Source organism: Rissa tridactyla, chromosome 8, assembly GCF_028500815.1.
Source record: "Rissa tridactyla isolate bRisTri1 chromosome 8, bRisTri1.patW.cur.20221130, whole genome shotgun sequence".
Taxonomy (NCBI): domain Eukaryota; kingdom Metazoa; phylum Chordata; class Aves; order Charadriiformes; family Laridae; genus Rissa; species Rissa tridactyla.
In genome coordinates, this window is record NC_071473.1 from 19,182,468 (window position 1) to 19,209,700 (window position 27,233).

General features: G+C 58.6%; 1 protein-coding gene across 1 annotated transcript; it reads right to left on the reverse strand.

Moving 5' to 3' along the window:
- Positions 1-1,102: 1,102 nt before the first annotated feature.
- NTN3 (netrin 3) lies at positions 1,103-27,233 on the reverse strand. The gene is made up of 6 exons (XM_054212449.1): positions 26,252-27,233; positions 18,924-19,112; positions 11,203-11,352; positions 10,218-10,271; positions 2,671-2,745; positions 1,103-2,393 (listed from the first exon to the last, which is right to left on the reverse strand). The coding sequence occupies exons 1-6, from the start codon at positions 27,216-27,218 to the stop codon at positions 2,065-2,067; spliced, it is 1,764 nt and encodes a 587-aa protein (XP_054068424.1). The 5' UTR covers positions 27,219-27,233; the 3' UTR covers positions 1,103-2,064.

Sequence of the window (27,233 nt, forward strand, 5' to 3'; positions counted from 1 at the left end):
GTGGGGAGTCACGGCCAAGCACAACCAAAGGGTTTTCCACCACTGACTCATGGGTGAGGACTGTTGGGTGCATGGGGTCGGAGTGGCCTGGGGCAAGGGCAGCAGCTCTGCTTCCTGGGCTCCTGGGTGCAAACAGCCCTGGGAGGAAGAGGAGGGCTGGGTGGCCCAAGTACTTCAAGGGCCATCTCATGGCAGAGGCCAACAGCCTGTGACAACCAGAACAAGAGGAACCAGGGTTAGGAGGGTGCCCTCAGCTCAGTTGGAGGAGGGAAGGGGAGGTCTATGTCAGGGTTGTGGCATAGGACCAGCTCATCTGAGCCTAGGTGGTCCCACATGCCCTTTTCCCCTCAGCTTCTGGCCTCCCCCCAGCTCTGCCCATACACTGTGTAGGCACCCCAGCATACACGGGACCTGAAAGATGGCACTGCAGGCCCTCCGCGTCTCTGAAAAGCCACCTTCAGCATCTCCAGCAGCTTCACCAATGCACAGGGCTCCCCAACTAGGGCACTTGCATGTCCACACAGATATCCCCCTGTGCCTAGATCCTCGGTCCCCAAACTCCCCTGTCCTGAACCCCAACAGTGCTCCACCAGTCTCTTCAGCTCCAGGCTCCAGCACCGTGCTGGGATGCTGTTGCTCAGAAGCACCAGGCCACCCATGGGATGGGGAGTCCACACAAGCTGCCATGAGCTCAAAAGGGCAAAGCATCTTCCTAAGGCACTGAAAGGCTGCGATACAGGCTACAATACCTCACTGAGCCATTCAATAAGCAAGGCAAGGTTTGTAGGGAAAGGAATATCTGTTGTCAGAGCACCTAGTATTTCTACTCATATTTATTATGCCAAGACCTCTACAATCTCAACGTGGGAAGATACTGATGTCTGTTTGAACCGGAGACTAATACACGGTGAAGAAGATATAAAAGACTAGAGGTGGGTCAATGAAAGCTCTTCTCTCTTCCTGCCACCTCTGCCTTGTGCATCTCCTCGGACAACCTCGGCCACAGCAATACTTCCCAGGAGAGCATGCAGTTAGGCCAGCTCTGAAGGATGCACACCAAGGCAGATGGTCACTTGGTGTCAGCTCAACAAAAATAGGTGCAATTACGTCAGTTGGCATCAGCTGTGAGAATATAAGGACATAGACCTGGGAGGGTGGACGACGGTACTTGATGGCTCTGGTCAGCCTGACCACTCCACCCCAGGTCCTGCAGGCAGGGCAGGCCCTGGTGGACACGGGAGGAGAAAATGGGTTTCTCCAGGTCTTTCCCACTGGGTCTGGGACTATGGACCAGGATAAGACAATGGCCAGGGAGTTACAAAGTCTGTCCCTTTCTCCCTGGTGGACACCAATGCACTGTCAGGGTCTCACTCCTCCCCATGGCACTGCAACATCCCATGGGTCCTGCCCCAGGTGGCGGTGCTGGTCTGTGTAAACCCGAGGTCACCAGGGAATCAGGCCTTGCAAAAGTTCATTCGCTCTTCCTGGTGGAGCTCCTGAGGCTGGTCCCTCTGCAGCATTGGACGGTTTCCACTCAGCCTGCCCCGTTTGCACATTGGGATGAAGGACAGAAGACTCTGACCTTCTGTTCCTACAGGGCAGAGAGAGGTCTGACAGCAGCATGTTCTCAGAGAGCGAGCAAGAGGCAGGCCCCAGATGCTGGAGAAGGGAGAGCTGTAAACTCAGATGTCAACACCAGGCAGAAGACTTTGTTAAAAGGAAAAGAAAAGCCTAGAAAATGAGTGCTACAAACAGCATGCCCGGAGCAGGACAACAATCCCCTTCAAGCTCCTTCAGGCACCCACAGGATCTTGCTCCACTTTGCTCCTCATTAAAGGTTTGTCATTACTGTGTTATTTTTAATACATACTTAGAAAAAAAAGACCCACACGCACACCCACGTGTGCACACGCACACACAAAGGGAAACCATTGCCAAAATATACACTATAGACAGAAGAGTCCGTTCACACTATATATATGTACAGAGTTTCTGGGCGCAGTCTGGCAGCACACAGCCGGGCTGGGGCTGAGCGCGGGGTGGGACGGGAGGGGTGGAAACCCCTCAGGGCTTCACGCACTTCCCCTTCTTCTCCCGCCGCTGCAGTTTCCGAAGGCGGCGTGTCCAGGCGTCCCGCCACTGGATGACCAGGCTGTTCTTGTCGGCCATCAGTCCCGGCCGGTCCGTGGAGTTTTCGCTGATCCCCATGACTAAGTACTTCTTGCTGATCTGGATCTTGGGGCACTTGCAGGACAGGTCTTTCAGGTGGATCCACAAGAAGTTGTCGCCGCGCTTGACCCGCTCATCGCGGCACTTGTAGACAGAGAGGATGTTGATGGTGAACTTGGCCCAATTGGCCACTGTTTCCATTTCCAGGATGTTCACCTGGACCACTGAGGGAAAAGAGGGGGAGGCATGGTGACGGGGGATGCTTTGCCTTGCTCCCCAAGGAAGCTTTGGTGATGGGAACTGCTTGTCCTCAGCAGCCCCACCTGCCTCATCCATTGTGCCAACCTTTGGGAGGGTTGATTTGGGGACCCCTCTCCATGCTGTATGCTCCCCATCCCCTGGGACACCTGCATCTCCCCCACCCATGGCCATCCTGCAGCTGGCCCTGGGCTGCCTCTGTGGCAAAGCCCAGTGTGGCCCAGGGAAGGAGGAGGTCCTTACCATAGTCCTTCTTGCAGTACTTTTTCATGTTGATCTTGTAGTTGCCCTTGGCTGGCTTGCAGTAAGAGTCACAGTCTGCGGAGGAAAAACAGAGAGTTGAGCACTGAGGGGCTTGAAGCATGTGGGGTCCCGTCCCACCACTAGGAAAGAGGGAACAGGGTGGAGGGGACAGCAGCAAGACCCAGTCTGGCAGAGAATGGTGGGTACTCCACATCCCAGCTCCCTCCAGAAGGCTCCTGAGCCAGGGCCTGGGCTGTTGCTGGGGATGGGGGTCCAGCAAGTCCAGCTGCCTCCTGGGGGCTCATATCTCAGCATGAACACTGACACGACATCAGCTGGGAGAGAAATCAAGTGGCTTTGGTCACACAGAGCAGACCATGTCACCTCCTGTGCTGAAGGTGATGGTGTCCAGCAGAATAAAGCAGCACAGGGGTGGTGGAGGCAGTGTGAGGAACCTCCTTCTGGGCGCAGAAGGGGATGGATGGGAGAAATGGAGGTGAGGTGATGGTGGCCACCATGGAGAGCAGGCAGGGGCCATGGCCAAAGAGGGTCAACCAGGACAGCTGTGGCCCTGCAAACCTGGGCGATGAGGGGAAGAGAGGACCCAGCACAACTCCACCATCGGCCCTGCAGGGAAGGGACCCAAAGCAAGGTCTGACCCCAGGCCGAGGGGGCTGTGAGCCTCAGAGGTGACTCAGCCCTCAGGGGCCAGGGTGGTGGGAAGCAACCTCATGGGGCAGCCCCACCAGAGACCTGCTGGTGTCCCAAAAGTAGGGAAGGGGACTCAGGCCGGGGGAAGCAGGTGGCCGGGGGAAGCAGCTCTTTTCTGCCAGGTCACTCCTGCTGCCTGAGCATCCCCTGCTCAGGCTGCTCCAGCATGGCTGGGGAGGCCAACAGCCTGTCCTCCACCCCACGCAGCATCCCTCCCTGCTGTCCCCCAGCTCTTGGGACACTCATGTCCTCAAGGAGGCTTTTTTTCTGCGCATTTCTAAAGACCCCAGATTTGCATCTCAAGCAGAGGGAGGGCAGGGAATGCCTCTTTCCTTCTCCTCAAAGGCTTTGATCCCAACAATTGCCTGAAGCAGCCCAGTTCTATTCCTTTCTTTCCCCCTGCCATCTTCCTTTGAACATCTCAATTTGTCTCTTTCCAAATGGCATGTTTTTTCTAAGCCCATCTTTCTTCTCTCCCTCTTGCAGGTTCTCTCTCCAGCTTGGCCCTGCATGTCGGGACAGAGCCAGCAGTCCCTGAAGTTGTCTTTGTTTGTGGGTTGCCACAGCAATCGCTGGGGATGGAGGCAAGGGTCTGGGGGAAGACGGGGAATAACAGCGCCCTGTGCCAAGGGGAGGAGGAAAAAAGAGGAAAGAAAGAAGCCCAGGAGCACAAACTTGCCCTGGGCTCTGCTGCTCTCCTTTCTGCCCAGCTCCTTTTTAATGGGGACTTTGTGCCGCCTGTTGCAAATTTGTCATCGATAGAAGCAGCGCGGCATGAAGCTAATTCTTGGCAGAGGGGTGTGATCCCTGATGCTCGGCTCAGCCTCCCCCCGTGCCGGCACGCTGCCCCTCTGCACGGGCTGGCAGCGCTGCCCCAGCCCCGCTGCACCCCCGGGACAGCTGTGGTGGCTGCAGAGAGGGTGCAGGGTCCCCCGTGGAGGGTGACTACCGAGTGCACTGAAGCACTTGGCAGCAATGCTGATGGTGCCCCCATCCACTGCATCCCTGGGATGTGCTACAGCCCTGTCGCAGACACTGCTGCATCCCTGGGATGTGCTACAGCCCCATCCCAGACACTGCTGCATCCCTGGGCTGTGCTACAGCCCCATCCCGGACACCACTGCACCCCTGGGATGTGCTACAGCCCTGTCCCAGACACTGCTGAGCCCCTGGGATAGGCTACAGCCCCATCCTGGACACTGCTGCATCCCTGGGCTGTGCTACAGCCCCATCCCAGGCACTGCTGAGCCCCTAGGATACGCTACAGCCCCATCTCGTACACCGCTGCACCCCTGGGACATGTTACAGGCCCATCCCCGACACACTGATCCATTTTTTCTTGCTACCTGAAGGGCACTCCAAAAGGGCGTCCCCCCCTTATTTTGGGGAGCGCCTGGCAGGACGGGTGTCCTTTTCATCCCCGAGCAGAGTGGAGGAGCCTGTCCATATGCCCAAGCAACCGGCCTGGCATGGGGGGGGCTATCAGGCACTTTTTGGGGCTGGGTGCAGGGTGTGACCCCCCGTGCCCGCTGCGGGGTCCAGCCCGGGCCCCGGCCCCGTGCGAGCCTTTGGCGAAGATGCAGGATCATATAGGTTTGCTGCACCGCCAGTGCTGGAGGGGAGCTGGGAGCTGTGCCGCTGCAGCAGTTTGCCAGCACCATGCCATGCAGCGCCAGCTGGCTGAGGGGCACGGAAACCATCCTGCAGCCAGCATCTGTTGTGGCTCTGCCATGGGGCTGCCCGTGGGCACTGGGTGCCGTGGCCGAGGAGGGTGGCACCAACTGGGGTGTCCAGCAGGAGGATGGCCAGGGTGGCCACCTCCCAGAGCCAAGGCCACACTGGTGCTGAGCCCGTGGGCGGCAGGGTGATGGGTGGTGGGACCGAGCTGCGGGACAGCCTCAGCCAACCTGCCACCCACCTCGCTCAGCCCTGGGGAAGAAAGAAAAGTAAGAAAAGCAGAAAGAAAACCAGTAACTGCCCTGGGCTCCTGCTCATGATTAACATAATAAAACTGTGATTCCAAAGAGCCAGAAAACAGTGTTGGGAAATAACAATTTGGGATTAGTTTGGGGATTTTTTTTTAACCTCAGCTTTGTGCTGAGAAACATTCCTCAAATATAAAATCAATTCCTGCTCAATTTAGGTAAGAAACATGGAAAGAAAATAAAAAAAAAAGACCAAGTAACTCGAATTTCTTCCCTTCCTTGCCTTTGTGCTCGTGGCCTCCATCGCCGTGCCTGGGGCCGGGATGGGTGCTGCGCCCAGGGAAGTGGCCAGGCCAGGGGTGCCGGGGCTGCCCTGCAGCTCAGTCCCCACCTGGGTGGTGGCTGGGTCCTGCCCTCACAAACCACCTCTCCCTGGGCACCCTGTCCCATCCCCACAGGGTCCCCCCCGCAGCAGGGCTCTACTGAGGGTCTCAGCCCCCCACTCCTCGCCAGGACACAGCTATGGACCATGGCTCCATCCTCCCACGCCTGCCAGGATGCCGGGTGCTGGGTGGTGGCTCTTCCCACAGGCTGGGGAGCCTGGCCGTGGCTCTGCGTGCCCTGCCAGCCCAGCTGGGCAGCACGTTCTCTGTCCACCCCACAAAACCACCAGGAGAAGCTGGATGGCCATCAGAGAAGCCGTTTGAGGAGTCCCTCTCCCCCGGTGGCTCCCAGAGCATCCCCCACCTTCCCAGCTCCCCTTTAAACTTCGTGGTGCTACACGTGCTGCAGGGTAGCGGAAAGAAGATCAAGTTTAGCCTCCGCCTGTAGTCGTCCTCCTGCCCACCCCTCCTGCCATGTCTGTGCAGCCTGACGGGGCTGTTGAGCCCTGTTGGAAGGGCTGGGGGATGGCAGAGACCTGCTACAGTCTGACGCTGTGAAAGTGCACCCACAAACCCTGAGATGCTGCTGCATCCCCCTGGCGTATGCTACAGCCCCATCCCGGACACCGCTGCATCCCTGGGATACACTACAGCCCCATTCCGGACACACTGCATCCCCTGGGATACACTACAGCCCCATCCCAGACAATGCTGCATCCCTGGGATACACTAAAGCCCCATCCCAGACAATGCTGCATCCCTGGCATAGGCAATAGCCCCATCCTGGACACACTGCATCCCCTAGGATGTGCTACAGCGTCATCCCGGACACCACTGCATCCCCTGGGATACGCTACAGCCCCATTCCCGGACACCACTGCATCCCCTGGGATACGCTACAGCCCCATTCCCGGACACTGCTGCATCCCTGGGATACACTACAGCCCCATCCCGGACACACTGCTCTGTCCTTTCTTGTTATGCAAAGGGGGCTCCAAATGGGAGCTCCCGCCCTGTGCCACAGCTCGGTCCCGTTTGTGTCCCAGGGCAACTCTCAGCCCCTTCACCCCATGGGACCCTCCATGGACACTGGGGGCAATGACCGCCACAGGCGTGTGCCCACCCAACTGCCGCCTGCTGATGCTGGTCTGGCACCAGCCCACGGTGCAGGCAGCAGAACCCCAGGTACTGGCAATGTCTTGGCTGTCGGTGGTGGGCAGCCGGCACCCAGGACGGGTGGACGGAGCGGGGCAAGCACTGGCAGGGACACAGGAGGAGGCGGATAGTGCCCGGCGAGCCCAGTGCGGGCATCCCCCATCTCCATGGGGAGAGCATGTGTGAGAGGCGGCAAGTTTGCACATCTGGTTTACTTCTCCTCGCCTTGAAAAAAAGACGGAATATTTTGTTTTAAGAGAGATGTAACTTAATTAGGTGTTATGGCTGCAAATCTTTTACTGCTGACTTTGAATTCCTTTAAAGCCCTGTTTTGCGCTCCACAAGTTTTGTTAATTCTGCTAACGGGGAACAAGGATTTTTTTTTTTCCCCACTAAGTGGAAAATATTTTAAAATAATAATAATAAAAATTACGAGAAGTGGACCCAGGACGTTTCATTGCTGAGCCAGTTGGCTGCTTGGGCAGAGAGATCAAAGCCGGACCTCAAAGGCTCCGGAGGGTCGGAAAGGCAGAAGAGAGCTGGGAAGAGCGATGCAGAGGATGGCAACGTCAGCGAAAAGCCCGGACGCGCCCGGGGACAGGACGCCAGCAGGGAGGAGGATGGGAAGAGGGGGGAAGCCCAGCACCTGATCACGGCAGCCCCGAACAATGTCCCCCTGTTCCCACAGCCTGGCACCTGCTGCCAGAGGCAGGGAGGGAGGTGGGGAAATGGGGGGAGAAGGGGCTTGGAGGCTGCCTTGTGGGGGAGGACTGTGGGGCGCTGGGGGGCTGAGAGCCCCCTTGGGTGTGCTTTGCTTCTGGAACAGCCTGGAGGTTCCTAGGGGAGTGGGGTGCAGGCAGGGGGCAGGCAGCAGGCAGTGGGGCAGGGTGCAGGCAGCAGGCAGAGTGCAGGCAGCGGGGCAGGGTGCACGCTGCAGGCAGGGGGCAGGCAGCGGAGCAGGCTGCAGGCAGCAGGGCAGGGTGCAGGCAGCAGGCAGGGGGCAGGCAGCAGGCAGGGCACACCGCTGTGGCCAGCCCTGCCCACAGCACAAGCAGGCTGGAGGCAGGGTGTCCCCGGCAGAGCCGGGCAGGGCAGCATCACCTGCCCCATCTCTGATCTCCCCCAGCAAAGGGGGCAGCAGGACCCCAGCAGGTCCCCTGCTCCCCCCGACGCGGACTCTGGGCAGAGGCAAGCTACTTTGCATTAAAGATATTCGAGCTAGAAGCCAGAAATCTTAAAACAACAAACCCACAGATAAAACTAGGAGCAGTTTAAAGCAGACCTGCTCTGCTAAAACAAAGCAAACACCCAGCCAGTGCCATTTATTTTTACGCAGCTGAAAATATCAGACACCACTCTAAGACTGTTTCTATTTATAAAGCACTGGAGGGGAGTCACCTTGATTAACTCTGCTCCGTGTGTCACTCTCTGTTTGCAATAAACCTGTCCAAATCCCGCTTTCCCCTCCCCTTTTTTCCCTTTCCACACAGCCTGGTGTTCCCAGCTCCCTCCCTTGCAGCAGGCAGGGCGGGCAGGGAGAGCAGGGGCAGACGTGGTGGTGGTCTGCCCCAAGTTCCACACAGCCTCCCCTGCAGTGTCACCATCGTAGACAGCTCAGCTCTTATGGTCCATAAGGGAAGATGTTCCCAAAAGGCTGAGGAGCACATCACCGGCGTGTGCCAGCCTGGGAAGGGGCTGTTGGCAGTTTCCACCCCCAAGGCGGGGTGGCTGTGGGAGGGAGAGCTAGGGAGAAGGATGCAGGCAGGGCATCAGGTCTCCAAGGAGCACACTGGCTCTCCTGGGATCGACCTACCCTGAACAGGGCCTGGGGAAGCTCCTCATTAAATATGGGCATGGGGAGCTGGAGGTGCCCCTGCTCTGTTCCAAGGACCACGTGCCATGGGATGGAGCGGAGGATGGTGCAGGGACATCTATTCACCCCGCTGGCATGCGGGAGAAGACAAAGCCTTGGGGACTGCAGGTTGAAGGGTGGCCTGAGGAGGAAAAGGGCTGCTTCTTTCCCAAGCTAGGGAAAGAAGGTCCCCTTCAACGTGACTTGGGAGCCCTGCAGAGGGATAGACATTGGGATGGCTAGGAAGGAGAGGGGGAAGAGAAAAGCCCTGCTACGGCCCCCTCTGACACGTGGCCACACCTGCCTCTGAAGAGCTGGCCCACCGTCAGCACAGCCCATCCACTCCCACCACTGCGACCCCTGCGCAGGGCACGGAGGTGCCAGGCAGATGGACGAGATGGCAGGGGGTGGCTGACAGAAGAGGGGGGGCCGGGGAGGAGGTGCAAAGCGGCTGCTTTACCTCTCCGCCATGGCATCTGCGGGGCCACGTCCTGCAGTGCCGGGGAGGGCTGAGCGTGGCGGTGGGTGGCACAGGGTCTGGAGGTCGGTGCGCCACTGTGTGGTGCTATCGGCATGTGTTGTGTCAGGGTGAGAGCTGAGGGCACCTCGGTGGGGCCTTGGCAGCAGTGGTGGGGCTGGTAGAGGGACCCTAGCCCACCGGTGTGTGCAGCATCCATGCACTCACCAGTGCCCAGCCCCAGCTGAGCCTCTGCAGGAGTGTGAGCAAACTTGCAGCGTGTGTGGAGACGTGAGACTTGTTGCTCCAGCCTAGGGATGCCAGGGCGGCCCTTGAGGAGCTCTAAGGACAGCGGCAGAAATGCCTGCCTTGCCCCTGCAAAGCCTGCAGCCTGCCACTGGCGCTGCCCCCCTCTCCCACTGGGTGCCAGCAGCGGTGACATCAATCTTCCCATGATCCCATCATCCCGCAGAGCAGGGACAAGCAGCTCAGACCCAGACACGTCACTCCTCTGGACAGGGATGGGTCAAGGCTCATGTCACCCGTGTCTCAGGGACACCTGGCAGCCCGTGCCCCAACACAGCCAGACTCCACCGCCCCAGTGCTGCTCAGAGAGCCATGGCCCTGCGGAGGGAAAAGGCACCGAAGAGAAACCTCCCTCACACTGGCACCTATAAAAGGAGATTATACAAAGCCAGCCACCAGGCACCCGCTGAGACATAGGTGCCGTATGCCACAACCCCTGCCATAACCTGCTGTGGGGCGGCGAGGCCCTGGCAGGCTGCAACCCTGCTTTTCTCCTCGGAGGGGATGGAGAAACCCTTTCCCCGAGAAAGCCCCGTCAAGCTGTACCGGTCACTTTCCAGAAATACATAGCTTTTCAAATCTCAGTCATTTTTTTCGCCAAAATTGTTTGCCAAAATTTTTCACCATTAATCTTTTTGCCAAAGAGTTTGGCAGGGCTCAGTCCTTCTCCCTGGTGGGATGGGGAGAGGGGCAGTGGGATGGGATGTCTCCGGGCAGGGCTGGGGCTGTGAGCTCAGCCCAGGACGCGGAGCACTTACCTGCAGGTGCCTCCGTGCTGGTGACCAGGGAGGTGGGGTTGATGGCAGGGATCTCTGGAAAAGAAAAGGAGAGACATCTTAAGGAAAGGGGTCCCCAACCCTGGGGGTGACACCTGGACAAAAGCCCTCTGCAAGTGGGGTACAGAGGGGATGGTGGGTCACCTCCAGCAGATTGCTAAGAAAGAGGGGTGAGATGAGTCTGACCTGAATATCACAGGCCGTTAAATAGACCCAGAGATGCCCAAACTGAGCTCAGTAAATTGGGACAGGCTGAGATGCTGCAACGTCCAAGTCACTGCTGTGCAGGACGTGTTCCAGGCACGGATGCTCCCTGGGTGCTCAGCTCGTCTGAACTCAGCTGGGGCATTGGCTGATGCTCGGCTGATCTGAGCACGCTCCAGGCTGCACAGTGCAGGGACAAGTGCGGGCAAAGACAACATTTTCTTGGGACTCCTGGCAACAAAACCTGGGGGAAATTCTGTCCTAATTCTGTCTCCAAAACTGGGGAAGAGCAGAGGGAGAGGAGCCAGCCCTGTCAGCTCCTCTGGGCTGCCACCGCTCCAGCAGTGCCGGCAGATGCTGCAGGTGGGAAATTGTTCCTCTACCGTTTGGGTCAAATTCAGACCCACTGCGACAATAAACACAGTTTTACACTGACCACAGGATCTGGCCTTGCCCCAGACCTGCCCACACTCAGGACTCAGCTGGATGAGGAAGGTACCTTGCTGCAGCTGAAGACATGTCCCAGCAGAGGTGGCTGGAACCACTAACCCAAAAGGTCTTTCAGAGCCTCCTGGGCTGGGGGAACAAAGCCTGAGTGCCTCCAGAAGGTGACCCAACCATCCTGCCTTGACCATCGAGCACAACCAGCTGGATAGGTGGACTCTCGGCTCAGCCTCCCACCCACCGCAAGCCAGCCCAAGAAGAGCATCTCCCAGCGCCGGTGAGGGTCCCCGAGCGCAGGGCAAGGCATGGTGGCACTCACTGATGCAGGGGGCCACTGGCGAGCGGCTCTGCTGGTAACCCTTGGCACAGCGGTTGCAGGTGAGGCCGGTCACGCCATCCTTGCACGGGCACTGCCCCGTTGTCTGGTTGCAGGTCTTGCCGGCCGCGCCGACGGGGTGGCAGTCGCAGGCTGGGTGGGAGAGAGAGAAAAGGCTACGTGAGAGGTGATGCGCAATGCAAATCCCAAACCGGACCCAAGGTGCCACCCCTGGGGAGGTGAGGGGGTGGTGAGTCCTACCAGCACACTGGTGGAAAGCAGCCACAGTGGCCGGCACAGCTGAGACCCGTGGGTCCAGACCGTGGCCCCACGTGTGCTGTGAGCAGCAGGGGCAGGAGGGCGTGTGGATGAAGGTCTTGGCCAAAGCACAGCCTCTGCTGATGGGGATGTTCAGGAGGAGCCCCTGGAGACCCCACTGCTCACACAGGCACCTGCAGCTGCCAGCTGGCATTTAAGGCCTGGACACCAGTAGCAGAGTTTCTTCCTGCCCACGTTGCAGGCAGCTGCTCCAGGGACAGCCCGGCATGGGTGCAGGCGGGAGGAGGGATTTCCACGGGCAGCTCCATGCCAGCTGCCAGCCCTGTCCTGTGCAAGCAAAGGGAGCGGGGCTCACATGGGTCCACGCAAACCCTTGTTCATGGCCAGCGTGGGAGCGAGGGCACAGCAGGACAGGGAGCGGAGAGATACTTGCCCAGGTCTGCTCTTCCCCCACCTCAAACCCGAGGCAATGCTCCTGTCACAGCAGTGAAATGCATTTTCACTGCTTGCTCCCCCACCTCTGAGCTTTCCAGTCCAAGGAACTGAACGAACACTGAGCTTTTACACAAACTTCAGCCTTGTTTTGGTTTTAGGATGGTCTGAAAAGTTTTTTTTATCTTTCCCAAGCTCATGAGCCTCAATGCCCATCCTGCCTCCTGGAGACCTCAGCCAAAAGACATGCCCATGGCTTTCCACCACAGCCTTCCCAGGGAAAAAGCCACACCTGAGGAGGGTGAAAGTTGGGTCTCCAGCCTCAGGACAGACCTGAAGTGACTCTCCATCACACAACACTGGATGACGGGACCCACCAGGGGTTGCCTATGAGGAAGGAGATGCTCACTCAGGAGAGGATCGTCCCATCTGCCTGCATGGGGCTGGACTGGCTATGTGCTGGAGGAGGTTATCTCGGACTCCATCAGTGTAAGAGTTGAACGTGATTCCAAAGCAAAACAAAAACATCCCCCCCTGCCTGCCCCCGCAGCCCCCCGATGTTATCGTTTCCCTAATTTTCACCAGATGGGACTGGTGGGAGCACCACGGCGCTGCTCCTCAGACCCCTCCCGCATGGCCAGAAACCAGAGCGAGCAGCCTCTAATGGGGACCAGATGCTTCATCCTTATCAGATCTTGGCTGGGACTGGAAACGGACGTCTTTCTGACAAGGATATTTTGGGGGCTCAGCTGTGATAACAAATGGCAGTGAGCAAGGGAGTCTTGGCATGACACGGGGCTGTCGGAAACATGGGATCTTTCTTCAGCCACAACAGGCTTGTCTCCTGCCAGGGCGGCTGGCTCTCCTGGCTCTCCTGCAAACACCCATCACCAGGTCATTGGGGACCCCCAAAGGTCCTGGGATCAAGCCATGGTCCTGCCCTGGACTGCAAGAAGCAAAGCTGTCAGTGACAGTCCAGTGCTGGGCCAGCTTGGATGACCCATGGGAACAGCACTGCTGCTTCGCCTGGAGGAGAACATTGCGCTAATCGCCTTTTCTTGAACCACCGTGCTCTGGGACATTTCATCGGCTTCAGATGGACCTGGATGGTCTCCCTATGGCTACTCCTCAGGGCTCTTCTGCGTGGGCTTGGCTGGATCCTGAGCCACTTGGAGGAAGCAGGTGCCTTTGACGAGCTGGCAGGTACACCTCTTGGAAACCATCCATTGCTTTGTCTCTTTTCCACTAGCAAAGGCTTGGGTTTCTGTTAGTGGGCCTAGGCATGAAGCATGACCCATCCTCATCACACCCCTGCTGGAAAGGGCAGCCCGGTGCCACCAGCATCACACCGGTGCTGCTCTGAACAGGGGGCTCTCACCCCACCACTGGTGCTCGGACTCCTCCCAGGGCCACAGCGCCCATCTCCAGCTGGCGAAGTCCAGCCCACCTCAGAGCAGCTGGGCACAAGCCCTGCCAAACACTCGCTCGTCCAAGAGATGTAACCACGCAGGGAGAGCTCGGAGGTGCCTGCAGCCATCACTCCTGCTCTGCACGCACAGCGACAGACAGTCCCTGCCCTAAAAAATTTATGGCCAAAGGCAGGCTTCCAGCAAAGATTTATACAAGCGCTTAGCTTCACACGTTGTGGATAATCTCTTGGGCCCCAGCGGTGTATTCCTGGTGTAAAGTCTAAGGATGGACATAAATCTCAGCACAATCAAGATCCAACTCATCTAAGCACATCCCTCTTCATGTAGTAGAAGGCGGCTTTCAATGACTGCTCGTGTTTTACCTGGATCAGCAACGAAGGCAGTTTTGCTCATCTTATGTCCGCAAGAGATGGATGTCTTTGGGAGATGAGCTTGGTCTCTGCCAGACCACCCTCTGGCCCCTCACCCCGCCATGGTGGGATTTCCTGCAGTCCCACAAAAACCCCTTGCTCCTTCCCGCTCCGATGGGAAGAGCATCCCAGGCAGCACTCAGCGCTTACCCCGATCAGTCCCACATCCCAGCATGGCCGCATCCCACCACTCCAGCTGGAGCATCTCCACCACTCCTGGTCCTGCCGTGACCCACCGAGGGGGGCCGGCCGGGGCCCCATGCCGCCAGTGGGAAGGCAGGGCCAGCACAGCACAGCTCCTTGCCCGCTGCCCACACACCGAGCCCTGCGGCTCGCAGCCCCGCCAGTTGCCAGGATCTGGCCCGCAGTGCTTGAATGGTGGATTAAGTCACTAGCTCGGAGCTTAACTCATCGAGCTGCGCTTGCCAGAAAGCATGTCTTGCACCTAATATTGAGGGTATTTTTGCGTCTTAAGGCTTAGCTGCTACTGCTTCACCAGTTTTCATTGGAGAACGCTCACGGTTTACAGTTTTGTTTAAATTACAGGGATTAATGCACAGCCATTCTTTATTTGACTTTTCAATTACCACCATTGAATTAATCCTGTAGGTTGTTCTGCCTTTTCCATCCTCCCAGCTTTTCCGTCTCGCAGCGTCCAGCGGTGACGCCGGCTGCTGGCGGGCCGGCGGCTGGAGGGAAGAGCTTGCCTCCCTGCTCGCCGACTGGCGGCCGAGGGCTCAGCTCGGTTGCCGGCAGGAGATGCAGGCTTGTGCAATCTGCAGTCAATATTTTAGTATTTTTGGATATTTATTTCAAAGGCGTTGCATCCCAGCAGAGACGAACCATGGTTGGATGGTTATTTAGTAACATACTTGGGGGTTTGTTTAAATAAAATGTAATAGTTCCTGGCCTCCTGGCTAGCGTTTTGCGTCCTGAATATAAACCGAGCTTCGTTCCTTAGCACCTGCAAAATCTGCCTTTGCTGGGATGCTCACCTTCCACCCTGGACCAACACTGCGGTGAGCACAAAGTACCCTCGTTCAAAGCTGCAGATGTCTGCTCACAGCAGCTTGCCCCACGCCTGCTTTTAAGATCTGCTGTCAGGAGCCTTGCTTTGCCTTTTCTTTCCTTTTTTTTTTTTTTCTTGCAGGAGTGTAGGTATCTGAGCTGTAGGTACAGGACACATCTTTGGAAAAACCAAGCCCAAACTCTCTCGTCATATCTCCGTGTATTTATGTATCTCTCTGGCAGCACCAGTTCCCATTCATGGCACCGGGCAGGCTCCTGGGTCCTGCTCCAAGGAGCTCCCAATCCCAACGAATCCACCACTGGCTAAGTACAAGAAAGGGGTGGAAACACTCTCTGCTTTGCTGAAGGAGGGGCAGCCAAAGAAGCAGCAGCATCAGGGATTTCATTATTAACTCAGTTCCCTGAGGCAGAGCCAGGAACTGGCTCCCAACACCCAGGGTACTGCCTTTACTGCCAGATCCTCCTCAACATATGCACCATGGCGGGGGCCGACCCTTGTGCACATGTTCATCTGGCTGGGCTGAACCTGTGCGGCATTTCCAAGCTGTGGGCAAACCTTGCCAGCCCTCCGGAAGCGGCACCCACCGGGCCGGGCTGGCAGAGACCTGCCGGTGGCTTGGCACAGGGAGGGGCAGGGGAGGGAGGTTTGTCTGCCGGGGGGGACCTGCCGCAGCCCCCCGCTCCTCCGCAGCCTGGGCATCGCTTGCTGGCGTTTCTCCTGCGCAGCGGCACCAGCCCTCGCCCCGTCCCACCAGCTCCTGAGCACCCTGGGATGCTCCGCCACCCTGTCCCCTCTGGAGGAGCCCCACCTTGAATCTGAAACGTTTTCCATCACCTCAATGCTCCACGACTGCTGCCCTGCTGCCCTGCCCTGGCAGACTGCAGGCTGCTGCCTGCATTAGGCAGGCGCAGGCAAAGGGAGGCGGCTCCGGCCCCTCCGCGTCCTCCATCCTCAGCCCTCAAAACGGAGGGACCTGAGCCACAGCCCTGGTAGGAATTGCTGCACCCGCAGCGTCCCCAGTCCCACAAACCTGTACCCCCACATTGAGCTGGGCTGTATTCAGTTACCCCCCCAACCCTGCTTCCAGCACCAGCCAAATCCTGCTTGGTTTAGAATAGAATAGAATAGAATAGAATAGAATAGAATAGAATAGAATGGAATGGAATGGAATGGAATGGAATGGAATGGAATGGAATGGAACGGAACAGAATGTGTTGGGTTGGAAGGGACCTCTAAAGGCCATCTAGTCCAACCCCCCTGCAGTGAGCAGGGACAACTTCAACTAGACCAGGTTGCTCAGAGCCTCATCCAGCCTGGCCTTGAATGTCTCCAGGGTGGGGCCTCCACCACCTCTCTGGGCAACCTGGGCCAGTGTCTCACCACCCTCAGTGTAAAGAACTTCTTCCTAATGTCTCATCTGAGCCTGCCCTGCTCTAGTTCAAACCATTGCCCCTCGTCCTATCACTACATGCCCTTGACAACAGCCCCTCCCCAGCTTTCCTGGGGCCCCTTCATGGACTGGAAGGGGCTCAAAGGTCTTCCTGGAGCCTCCTCTTCTCCAGGCTGAACAACCCCAGCTCTCTCAGCCTGTCCTCACAGCAGAGGGGCTCCAGCCCTTTGATCATCTTCGTGGCCTCCTCTGGCCCTGCTCCAACAGGTCCGTGTCCTTCTTGTGCTGAGGGCTCCAGAGCTGGACACAGTACTCCAGGTGGGGTCTCACCAGAGCACAGTAGAGGGGGAGAATCCCCTCTCTGGATCTGCTGGCTGCGCTTTGTTTGATGCTGCCCAGGATGCCATTGGCCTTCTGGGCTGCAAGTGCACATTGTTGGCTCATGTCCAGCTTTTCATCCACCAGGACCCCCAGTCCTTTTTCGCAGGGCTACTCTCTATCACATCATCCCCCAGCCTGTACTGATAGGAGGACTGTCCCAACCCAAATAGTTTTATTTACTATTATTTTTTTTGGTGAGTGCTCTCTTCCCTGGCTGGAGCAGAAACAGAGACCTCAATGCCCAGCACAGAGGCAGCACTGGGGACCCTGGGTCCCGCAGGGAGTTCATGCCTGCAAGGCTTCCGCTTTTATTGGGACTTTATCATGTAATTTTGGTAGCAAAAGTAGAAGGAGCTGGTGGACCAACGGGGAGCAGAAACCCCTTGTTCAGGGAGGAGTGGTGAAGTTGGGGTGCTGCTCGCAGAGGACGCGAGGTGAGGTAGGGGTGGCACAGCCACCCCTGCATGCCATGAGCCCCGGCGCCAGTGGGGGTGAGCCGGGGCTGCCCGCAAGCCCCCAGGCGCTTGAAGAAAATCCTCACGGAAAAGGGAATTTTGCTGCAGCTGCCCCAGTCTGGTGGTGCTGCAGCAGGAGCCAGGGGCTGCTGCCACCCCTCCCCGGCCTCAGTCAGAGCCAGGACCCCTCCCAGGAATGGGATGCGACCTGGGATGCTGTGCTATTGACCCTGGGGATGCATGCCTTGTCCTGCCTCCTCCTCTTCCTCTCTCCCAGTGCCTCCCAGTGTCACCCCAAGGATGCTGGGCACCTGACACGGCTTTGGGACCTGGTTGCCACCTGGCACAAGCCCCATCAATGGGAAACCCCTGCTGCAGCCGGGGGGCTGCTGTGCCCATAGCCATAGTTGTGACGTGGCTTGGCCAAGTCCATGGGGCTGGGACGCAGCGCGTGGTCCCCTGGGGACATGGGCTGATGAGGTAGGACTGGCCAAGTCAGCTGCCTGGGTTATTAAAAATGATTAGCTCGCTGTTTGCTAATGAGCTGGCTGCAGGCAGGGCTCCCCCTGAGAGCACCCGCTCAGCCGTGCTCCCACTGCCACCACCACGTCAGTCAAATGTGGGAAGTTTCTCCCTTTGCTCCGTCCTCTCCGCTGCTCCCGTGGGAACAGGGATGGGCAGAGGCGGCTCACACAGCATGGGCAATGGTGGGATTTTACCTATAACATCCTGGACCCAAACGAGCCATACCTACAAACAATAAGGCAGATGAGAGTAGAGCCCCAAAAGCCAAATCCTTCGATTCAGGTCCGTGGCCACAAGGTTAATGGTCCGAAACCAGCTTCAGCAGTTGCTGTAGGCTCTACATAAACACGCTAACATCACGTCCTCACAGCAGTGAAGGTGCCCGGAGCCCATGTGGCTGCATTGTGCACCGGAGGGGACATCGCACTCCCTTCTGGGAGGTACTTGCGATCTAAGCTGGAAAAAAGGGGATCAGGAATGAATTCCTGGCCTCAGAGCTGCCATGGCCAACCTCCTGCCTGCTCCAGCATTTCAGCCTGGATCCCACCAATTGTTGGGGACCGGCACTGTGTTTTCCTATCTCTAACACAACTATTGTTGTGAGGCTTCACAGAGTAAAAAGGCTCCACAGAGCGGGCTGAGCGGGCAGAGATAAGAGAAAGCAGATGGGTTTGGCCAGGAGGTAGAGGAGGGAGAGGAGAGGTGCAGATCCCATGATATTTGGCACAGGCAGGGGACCTTGCGAGGTCGAGCTGCAGCTTGATGGCTTGCAGCCAGCGCGGCTCCTGACCAGCTCTGGGACAAGCCACCCTGCTCGCAGGCACCGGGAGCCATGGGGCTCAGCACCTCCCCAAAACAGGTCCCAAGAGCCACCCCATCGCTGAAAAGCACACGGTGGGGTCCTGCACCGCAGCCCAGCAGGGAGATGGAAACCTCCCTCGGTATCCCCAGCCCTCCAAGGCATGGAAGCCACCATGGGGCATTTTGTGAAGCAGCTTGAACGCTTCTAAGCGTGTCTATGGCCCAGACGATGCCAGTGTCAGAGGCAGGTTTCCAGCACATTTAGTCATGCGCCTTCTCTGACACCTTCCCAGCATCTCTCCAAACACTGACTGCGGCCACACCAGGACCCTCCCGGGAAGGACAGGGCTCCTGGAGCCTGCTCACTCCCTGCCTGTCTTTCCCCCATCCCTTGGGGAGATGCTGGCTTCCAAGTGAAGTCCCGGCAGAGATGACCAGGGTGACAGATGCTAGAGGTGACCTGCAGCTGCTGGAGGGATCTGCCAGACACCAAGCAGAGCAGAGGGATGTCCCAAGGATGGGAAGGAAGAGCAAGGAGAACAACAGAGATTATATCACTGGTGCTACCCACGTGAAGAACTTCTGGCTTACCTTTGCAGGCCTTGCGGTCTGTGATGGACTTGCTGAGGTCCCGGTAGAAGCCCTCCTTGCAGTAGTGGCAATGCCGCCCCGCGGTGTTGTGCCGGCAGTTGAGGCAGACGCCGCCGCTCTTCCTGCCCGAGAGCTTGTAGAGCTCCATGTTGAAGCGGCAGCGCCGGGCGTGCAGGTTGCAGTTGCAGGCTGCGAGGGAAGGGGAGAGGGTGAGGGCTGGAGGCGAAACCTGGGAGCCCCCGTGGGTGGGCTGGAGCTGCCCTGGTGTCCCCCATTGCTGCTGGGGGCCGGGGCTGCCTGCGCCGGCAGAGCGGGACGGGCACGGCACAGCTGGCCCCAACGTGCTGTCCAGATGTGCGGCATCCGCCGCCCCATGGGGCTGGTGCCGGGAGGTCAGGGCGGAGGAGAAAGGGCATGTGTAGGGACGGGGCAACACACGGCTGAAGGCAGATGCGTGCGGGATGGAGGGGTGCAGCCGGGGAGTCTGGCCGCGACAGCCTGCCACCTGCAGCCCCGTTTCCCCCTGCCCCTTCCCTGGCAGCCAGCTCTGGCGACAGAGCCTGGCCGGCTTTTGGCAGGACCACTCGCCTTGTGCCAGGGGTTGCGACGGCATTGCCTCTGCAGCCTCACTAGTTGCCGGCTTGGCGTCAGCAATGGAGCCCCCAAATTCCTTATATTTAAGGCTCTAGCCTGTGTGCATGTGCACACGCACAAAGAAGCTCACACAGGGACCCGTGTGCGCACACACAAATGTGCACAAGCACATACACAACTCATGTGCGCACAAATGTGGACACGTGAACATGACTGCACACAGATGTGCACACAAATATCCACACACTGTTACACAGAATCACAGAATGGTTCGGGTTGGAAGGGACCTTAAAGATCATCTCATTCCACCCCCCTGCCCTGAGCAGGGACACCTCTCACTGGACCAGGTTGCTCCAAGCCTCATCCAGCCTGGCCTGGAATACCTCCAAGGATGGGGCAGCCACAACACACATGTGCACGCAAACCTGCACACAAACATGCGTGCTCACACGTGCGCGCGTGCACGTTCATAGGTGTGCTCACATGTGTGCATGCATACACACACACGAGTATGCGTGCACAGAAGCCTGCACGTGCGCGCACACACGCACGCTATTTTGTCATTAGCCACAGGAACCATGCAGCCACCCCCCCCCCGGCCCGATTCCACGTGTGCGAGATAAAAAGGCAAAGCACTGCCCGTTCCTGCTTAACACCCTCACAAAAAGATAATGGGAACAAGATTTCCTTCGGCAAAATGCGGCACCCTCCTCCCCCAGCCCCGGCCCCCTCCCCACGCCGGTAAATTGAGGTTGGGTGAGAGTTTTTCCAGGCGTACTGTGAAATTCATTAACGTGTCAGCCCAGATTTAACTGCTGAGGCCTGGCTTGGCGGTCGTGTGAAGTTGCCTCCCCCCCGGCCGGCAGCGCCGGTGGGAGCTTCAGCCTGCGCAGATCAAACGTTCACCTCCTCGCTCTGGCCTCGGAGATGCTGGGGGAAAAAAGCTGGAGCAAACCCCAGCCCTAAAAAAGAGCCTTTTTGGAGGCTTAAAGAAGTTGAGCGAGAGGTTGTTGCCGGCCTCGGTGCTGCCGGCACCGTGTGCTCAAACCTCAGCTCCCCCTGGAGCTCTCCCGAGTTATGAGATTAGTGTAAAAATCACGTGGCAGGCATCAAAATAACAGCCTGGCGTGGCGGTAGGTGCCTTTGGGGACTTGTGCCTTTTGAGCTCATTTTTCTTCTGAGGTGACAGCGAAAAAAAGGGACTTTTGAGGCAAATTCTGACACGGGACTAGGCAATGGGATGCAGCACCTGGAGGGAGAGCAGCAAATATTGCCCATGGTCCCAGGCAGCCTACGATGCTGCTGTGTTGGGGATGCTGCTGTGTTGGGGATGCTTCTGTGCCAGGAATGCCGATGGCCGGCCAGGCTTTGCCAGGGCCAGGAACCATGCGGTGAAGTACCCCGACATCCAGGCTGCTCTTGCTCTCACCAAATAACGGGACAGGGACGAGCCAGGGTGGTTCGTGCCGCTGAGCAGAGGCAGCCTCATGTAACTGCGGCAAAGGAGCTGGTTTTTTTTGGGGGGTATTTCCTTGCATCAGTGAAAGGCCAGTTGGGTCACCCCACAAGGCAGCTTTGCCATCCCGTTGGGAGTGCTCAGGGCCACCCCCGTGAGCCCCTGGCATCCTCTGGGGAAGAAGAGGGGACGGCAGCCCAGAGGGGAAGCGACGGGCAGTGGAGGAGAAAGGTCAGGTAAATGATTCGCCGCCCCCGGCGCGGGTCCCTCTCTGCCTCCAGTTTAATTGGTGAGAGAGTAACTGGCAGGGGACTTTTCACGGCCCCACTGACTCTGCTGCGGGCTGGGGGCCCTCCCGGCTGGCACGTCCCCATCAGCCCTGGGGCCACCTTTTCCTGGGAACCTGTCGCAAAACCTCCCAGGAGCTGGCTTTTGGGGAGAAACCATCTCTTGCTGCCTGGCACCGTCCCACTCTGCCTGCAGGCAGCGATGCCGCCCGCTCCAGGCTGTTGCTCCCAGCCAGGGCTGGATGTCAACAAACTCCCCCCACCTTAGTGCGAGCTGAGGCAGGATTTGGGCACAATTCCGGCCAGCCAACACGGGAGACCTGCCCGGGCTTGGCCAGGCTGGGATGGGTGGCTGTCCCCTGCTCGGGGACAGGGTCGCACCAGCACACGTGACTGTCCCCTCACACCCCCCCCCCCGGCGCAGCGACCCGGCGCTAATCGGGGCAGACTGGTCCCCTCTCTTACCCGGCTAAATACTTGCACTGTTCCTCAGCGCTGACTCAGTTGCAAGCTCTGTCTGTCTCCCGTTAATCACTAATTAAAGGCTTGAATGTTCCCTGCTGTTTGGGGTATTAATAAGAATTTAATTGCACAGTTTGGGGCTAATTACGTGGTAGCTCGCTTCCGCCCTTGTACAGTATGCCCAATTAAACAATCATATGATCAATTAAACAATCACAAGATCTAATAATTTGCAATAATAGACTAATTAAACGGCGACACCTTGCAGCGGAGCAACCTTCTGTCCCCCTTTTGGTGGTGTTTGAACCCTTGCCCAGGCCCTGGCCGCCCCACAACCTGCCCTGGGTCGCTGCGGATGGAGGCACCCGGGCTGGGGGCATGGGGGGGGTTTAGGGGTCCGGGCAGGGGATGGGCAGCGCCGTGCACCGGGACACACGCGTGGCAGGCGATGGAGCCCGCAGGGTGGGAGAGGGGCTCACCGCCCCTACAAGTTCCCTGGGAATAATTAGCCAAGGCAGCCGGCTCAGCGAAACCCTAGACCAGCTGCTGCTGCCAACCCGCAGCAGACTCAGCTACGCCCCTGCTTTGGCTGGAGGAGAGCCCGGCCGGGCGGCGGGGCAGGATGGGCTGCACCTCCGCCCCAGGCACCGGAACGGAGACCAGAAAAGCCCCTTCCCTCCCGTCCATGCTGCCCCTCCGTCACGGGGAGGGTGTTCGGAGACAGGGGCTGGGGCTCGCACTGCTGCCACCAAGAAGCAGGAGGGGAAGTAGAAGCGGGGAGCCCTCCCCGAGGGGCTGCGAGAGACAAGGCTGAGCCACTCCAGCCCCATCCCGGCAGGAACAGGACTCAGGATGGCCAGACAAGAGTTAATCCCCTCCACCACGGTGGCTACCTCCCCCCTGCACCCCAGATCTGCTGGGATGCTGCACCCCATGGGGAGCAGGTGCCTGGGCAGGGGTGGCAGGGGGATGCTGCCCGCTTACCCACCTCTGAAAGCCATCACCTACCACGAACCCCTTCCCTGGCTCTCCCTGGGGAAGTACCGTGGCCGGAGCTGCTGGGAACCCGCTGGTTTCCAGGACATCTGCTGGCGAGAGGGCAGGGAGCACCCCGCTGCGGGGGATGCGGCAAGGGAAGGGGCCGCAGATGCGGCTGCCAACAAACAGCACAGATCCTGCTCCACGGGGCAAAGCAGCCCAGGCTAGCTCACTGTGGGATTCCCGAGAGGATTATTGCATGGGAAGCACTGAGACAGAAAAAGAAAGCAAACATCTACAGGAAGGGGCAGAGGACACCGGGGAAGCACATGGCATCCTCTAAATCCCATCACCGCTCTGGAGATTGGTGTTTCCAGGCACCGGCATCCCGGATCGATCGCCACAGCCCCGCTTGAGGGAGCAGCAGCCAGCGAAGGCTTCCCAGGAGCGCGCAGCCCCTTCCCTGACGAGCCGCCCAGATCAAAGCGAGCCCCGTGCATTATCCCGGTGCTCCGGGGAGCGCTCCCGCCGCGGCGGCCACAAAGGGAACAAGAGCTCCCGCATTACCAGCGAGTGCATCAATTACTTCCAGTGGCTGCCTTGTGCTAATCCGCTTCCCCCCCTTCCCCAGGGCGGGTGTTTCGGGGACAGCCTGCCGAGGGGGTGACCGAGCTGTCCCCAGCAGCTCTGCCTGTGCAGGCAGGGGCTGGCAGCGGTGGTGGGAAGGAGATGGCACGAATCTGCAGGAATAAAGCTGATGCACCGCATAGAGGGGCTCGGGATTTTGGTGATCACGCTCCCACCGGTCGCTCTGACAGGATTATCCTTTGCTGAGCCTGACCTGGGGTAAAAGCTGGGGGGACACATGGAAGGGGACACGGCTCTCTCTTTCCTGCCCTTCTCAGTCCCCTGTTTCACGCAGGGCACACACAGAGCATCCCAATATTGGCAGGGCAAGCTGCCTGAGGGACACGCAGCCCTTTTGGAGTGTCGGGAGAGCCCCCTGTGCCTGTGGACCAATGGCATCGCTCTGTAACCACCAGGCATGGGGCCATGCACCCTGCAGCACGGAGCTGGCACCTTGCCCTCTTGCCAAGCCAGCAGCGTGGCCAATCCACTGTCGCCCTCCTGGCTGCGACATCCCCAAACGTGCCTGCTTGCCAAAGTCACGCTGAAACCCGTAACACCGCAGCACGGCGGTGTCCCCGCAAACGCCATAGCCGCCCTCCGGCAGCTGTGGAGGGGTGACACCCTGCACTGATGCTCAGACCTCAGGCACCACTGGGCTGTTTCACCCCTGCATTTCCCTGCACCAGCCAGAGGCAGAACTTCTTGTGAAATAAGAAAAGGTTGTCCTCACTCCCAGCTGCATGGATGGATGTCCCAGCAGTGTGACATGGTGCAGGACATTAATTTGTCCCCATGCTGGAGCAGGCAGAGACTCCCATGTGCTGGAAGGGGACAAACCCCCATGCCCGGCGCTGGGCAGCACGGAGCCAAGAGGTGACACCCCAGCATGACCTGAGGCCGTACCAGCCCCATGGCTCCATCCGGATCCACTTTTGGGTTGCTGCAGCCCCCTGCCCCTCAGCTGGCCCTGGGCTGCCAAGCTCCTGCATCCATCCACCCTCCTCCTCCTCACACCTCCCCGGCCATGCGCGACCATCCACCACCACGAGCTGGCATCACCGATGCCTGGCCACAGGACCGCAGTCCGAAACCCCGCAGCCTCCGGACTGAGCAAAGGGAACTTCCCGGGCGGCCTCTCCTTTTAATTGGTGCTAATTGCTGCGTCTGTTCGTGCTGGCTGGGGAGATGTCATTGTTGAAAGGCACAGAGGGGAAGGCTCGGGGAGCTAATCCAGCTTTCAGCCGCTAAGCCCTTCGGAGGCGGGTGATGGAGAAGCTCTTTCAGGTCCCTTCAGAGAAGGCACAAAGCCCGAGAGGGGAATGGGAGAAAGAAGGCGAGCGAATCAACAGGAAAAACTACTTTCACACGCAGCTCGGGGAAGGGTCTTTGTGCGCGGGGCTTGTCAGGGGGGAGCTTGAAGGGACCGCGCCGGGCCCCCTCCTCCTCTCCTCTCCCTCGTTTATCTTCTCAGCCCCATCTGCCAAAAGGGAGATGCCGCTGGGGGCAGGGATGCTTGGGAGCACGGCCCTGCGGAGCGGGAGCCTTGCTTTGAGGTGGACGGACAGACGGACAGGAGATCTGCAGACGTTCCCCCAAAATGAGCTTCCTCTGTTTTAATCCCTTTTGTGCCGGCAGAGCCACCTCTGCTGCTATCACGCTGCTTTACTGGAGGATTTGGCGGTGAGGAGGATGCGATGTGGGGTGCCACAGGAGAGGCAGCCATCGGGTCGGGGTCATCCCTTTGTCCCAGGGCGGTTCCACGGGTTGACACACCAGCCGGAGCCTCCCCTGCCCGACCTGCGGGCCGCTGGAGGCAGCAGTCGTGGGCAGGGTGTGGAGTTTGAGGGTGGATTTTTTTCTGAGCTTTGTTTCAAAAACTCATCTTTCTGAGACAAGTGGGAAAACGCAAGGACTGACACATTCCCACAGGGCATGAGGTGCTTTAAAGCATCGGCTCTGGCACTTGCTTTGAATCTGCTGCCTTTTTAGCCGTTCTTAGAAGAAATTCACTGTAACATATATATATTTAAGCTGACAGCTGGGATCTCAACAAGACATCGATCACAAATACTAACAAGTCCCTCTGACCTCTGGCACATCCACTGAGCCTTTCAGGGTCTGATTAATGGTACAGCTTTCCCTTGTATCCATCCTCCCGCCACCCCCTGGGACCCGGGCTCTGGTCCAGGAGGAGAGAGAGGCTGTTCCTCCCTCTCCCAGACCTTCACAGGGCTCCGGCATCCCCCAGCCCCATCCCAAATCAGGACAAAAGGCAAAAACCTCCACCAAAATCCCACAAAGATGCAAGAGCAGGACAGCCAAGCAACACCAGTTTGATGTTTTGGAAATGTTTCATTTCATTGACAGTATTTTTAACTCGTGGAAACCTTTGCAAGGACAGACAATCTAAAACCACCACACAAAGCTCCGTGTCACACCGAACGTGAATGATAAAGTGTGGAACTGGGGTATCTCAAGTGTTTCCTTAGTCTCTTCCAGGTTTTGCCACCTGTTCCCTGCCCCAAAGCACATCTCGCAGGGCACCGCCACGATTCCCCCTCCCAGCCCAGGGACAGCTCTTTTGCTGCCCAAGGGAAACACATCCAGCCGGGCATCCCACATCCCACGGCGAGGTTTGCCGACCAGCTGGAAGACACCAGTGATTTTTCAGAGGGATTTGGCGCTTTGGCTCATGGTCAAAACCACCACACCTCCAGGGGGGGCACCCATAAGAGAGGCAGGGCAGATGCTTGAGCCTTTCTCAGCCCTCCAGCGAGGAGAATGCTTCCCAGCATCTCCGGACAAGCATGCTCCATTGCTTCGGCTCACCACCCACCATTTCCTCCCCCAGTGACTTGTTTTGTGGTTTCAGCCCCAGAAAAAAATAAAATGATAATAAAAAAAAAAAAAAAATCACTCACCCAGACACTCATTGGCCTCGCGAGCGCTGGCCCGCTGCCAGGGGCGATCATAGTGGAAAGGCTTGCAGCGGTCGCACTCGGGACCCTCTGTGTTGTGCTTGCAGTCGCACACCAGCTTCTGCTCCTTGTCCTTCACGCAGCGCGCTGCGTGCCCGTTGCATTTGCAGCGCCCGCCCACCTGCAACTCCCCCACTGCGTAGTAATAGGGGGTCGAGCTGGTGCCCCCCTCCTCCTCGCCGGCATCCCGGCTGCCCAGGTCACGGAAGAGATGCGGGCGGCTGAAGACCACGCGGATGTCGGTGGCCGTCACCCAGTCCTGGAGCACGGGGCTGCTGTCGAAGTCCTGGGCGGAGGGTCGCCCATCGAGGGTGCTGAAGGCGATGAGCCCACCGGTGAGGGGGTAGAGGTCAGTGAGGCCATCAGTGCAAAGGGCCTCCTGCTCATTCTGCTTGGTGACGGTGGCTTTGCTGGGCTTGCCGTAGATCTTACGGCACTGGGAGGAGTAGTACTGGTAGGGCACCCAGGTCTTGCCGTAGTCCATGGACTTGAGGATGGCGGTGGACTCGGGCCGGGGCGAGCAGAACTGGAGGCTGACGTAGACCACCTCAAACTTCTTGCCGAGGGAGAGGGTGAGGGTGACGTTCTGGGGCGAGTGGTGGAAGGTCTCTGACCGCCAACACGTCATGTTGGAGGCGGTGTTGAGGTCGGTCAGGTAGGCGGGCGGGTGGGCTCGGCGGGGGTCCGAGGCATTGCAGTGCCGCGTGGGGGGCTTCCCGCACGTGCTGGAGGCTTGAACCTCCTTCCCGAAAGCAGCATTGACGAATTCAGGGATGCAGCGGCGAGGAGCGCCGCTCTCGTCGTAGCAAGGGTCTGGGGGGTTCTGCTGGGCTACGAAGGGGTTCACTGTCTGGGAGAGGCCCAGCATGGCGGCAGTGAGGAGCAGGCGCAGGAGCTGCAGGACCTCCATCCTCCCGGGGCGAGG

Excerpts from the sequence above, each read along its gene's own strand:
- NTN3 (XM_054212449.1), bottom strand. The coding sequence starts at position 27,218 with ATGGAGGTCCTGCAGCTCCTGCGCCTGCTCCTCACTGCCGCCATGCTG. Across the intron at positions 11,353-18,923 it reads AGACCGCAAGGCCTGCAAAG|CCTGCGACTGCCACCCCGTC; the intron begins GTAAGCCAGAAG and ends TCTCCCACCCAG. Across the intron at positions 2,394-2,670 it reads GTACTGCAAGAAGGACTATG|TGGTCCAGGTGAACATCCTG; the intron begins GTAAGGACCTCC and ends CTTTTCCCTCAG.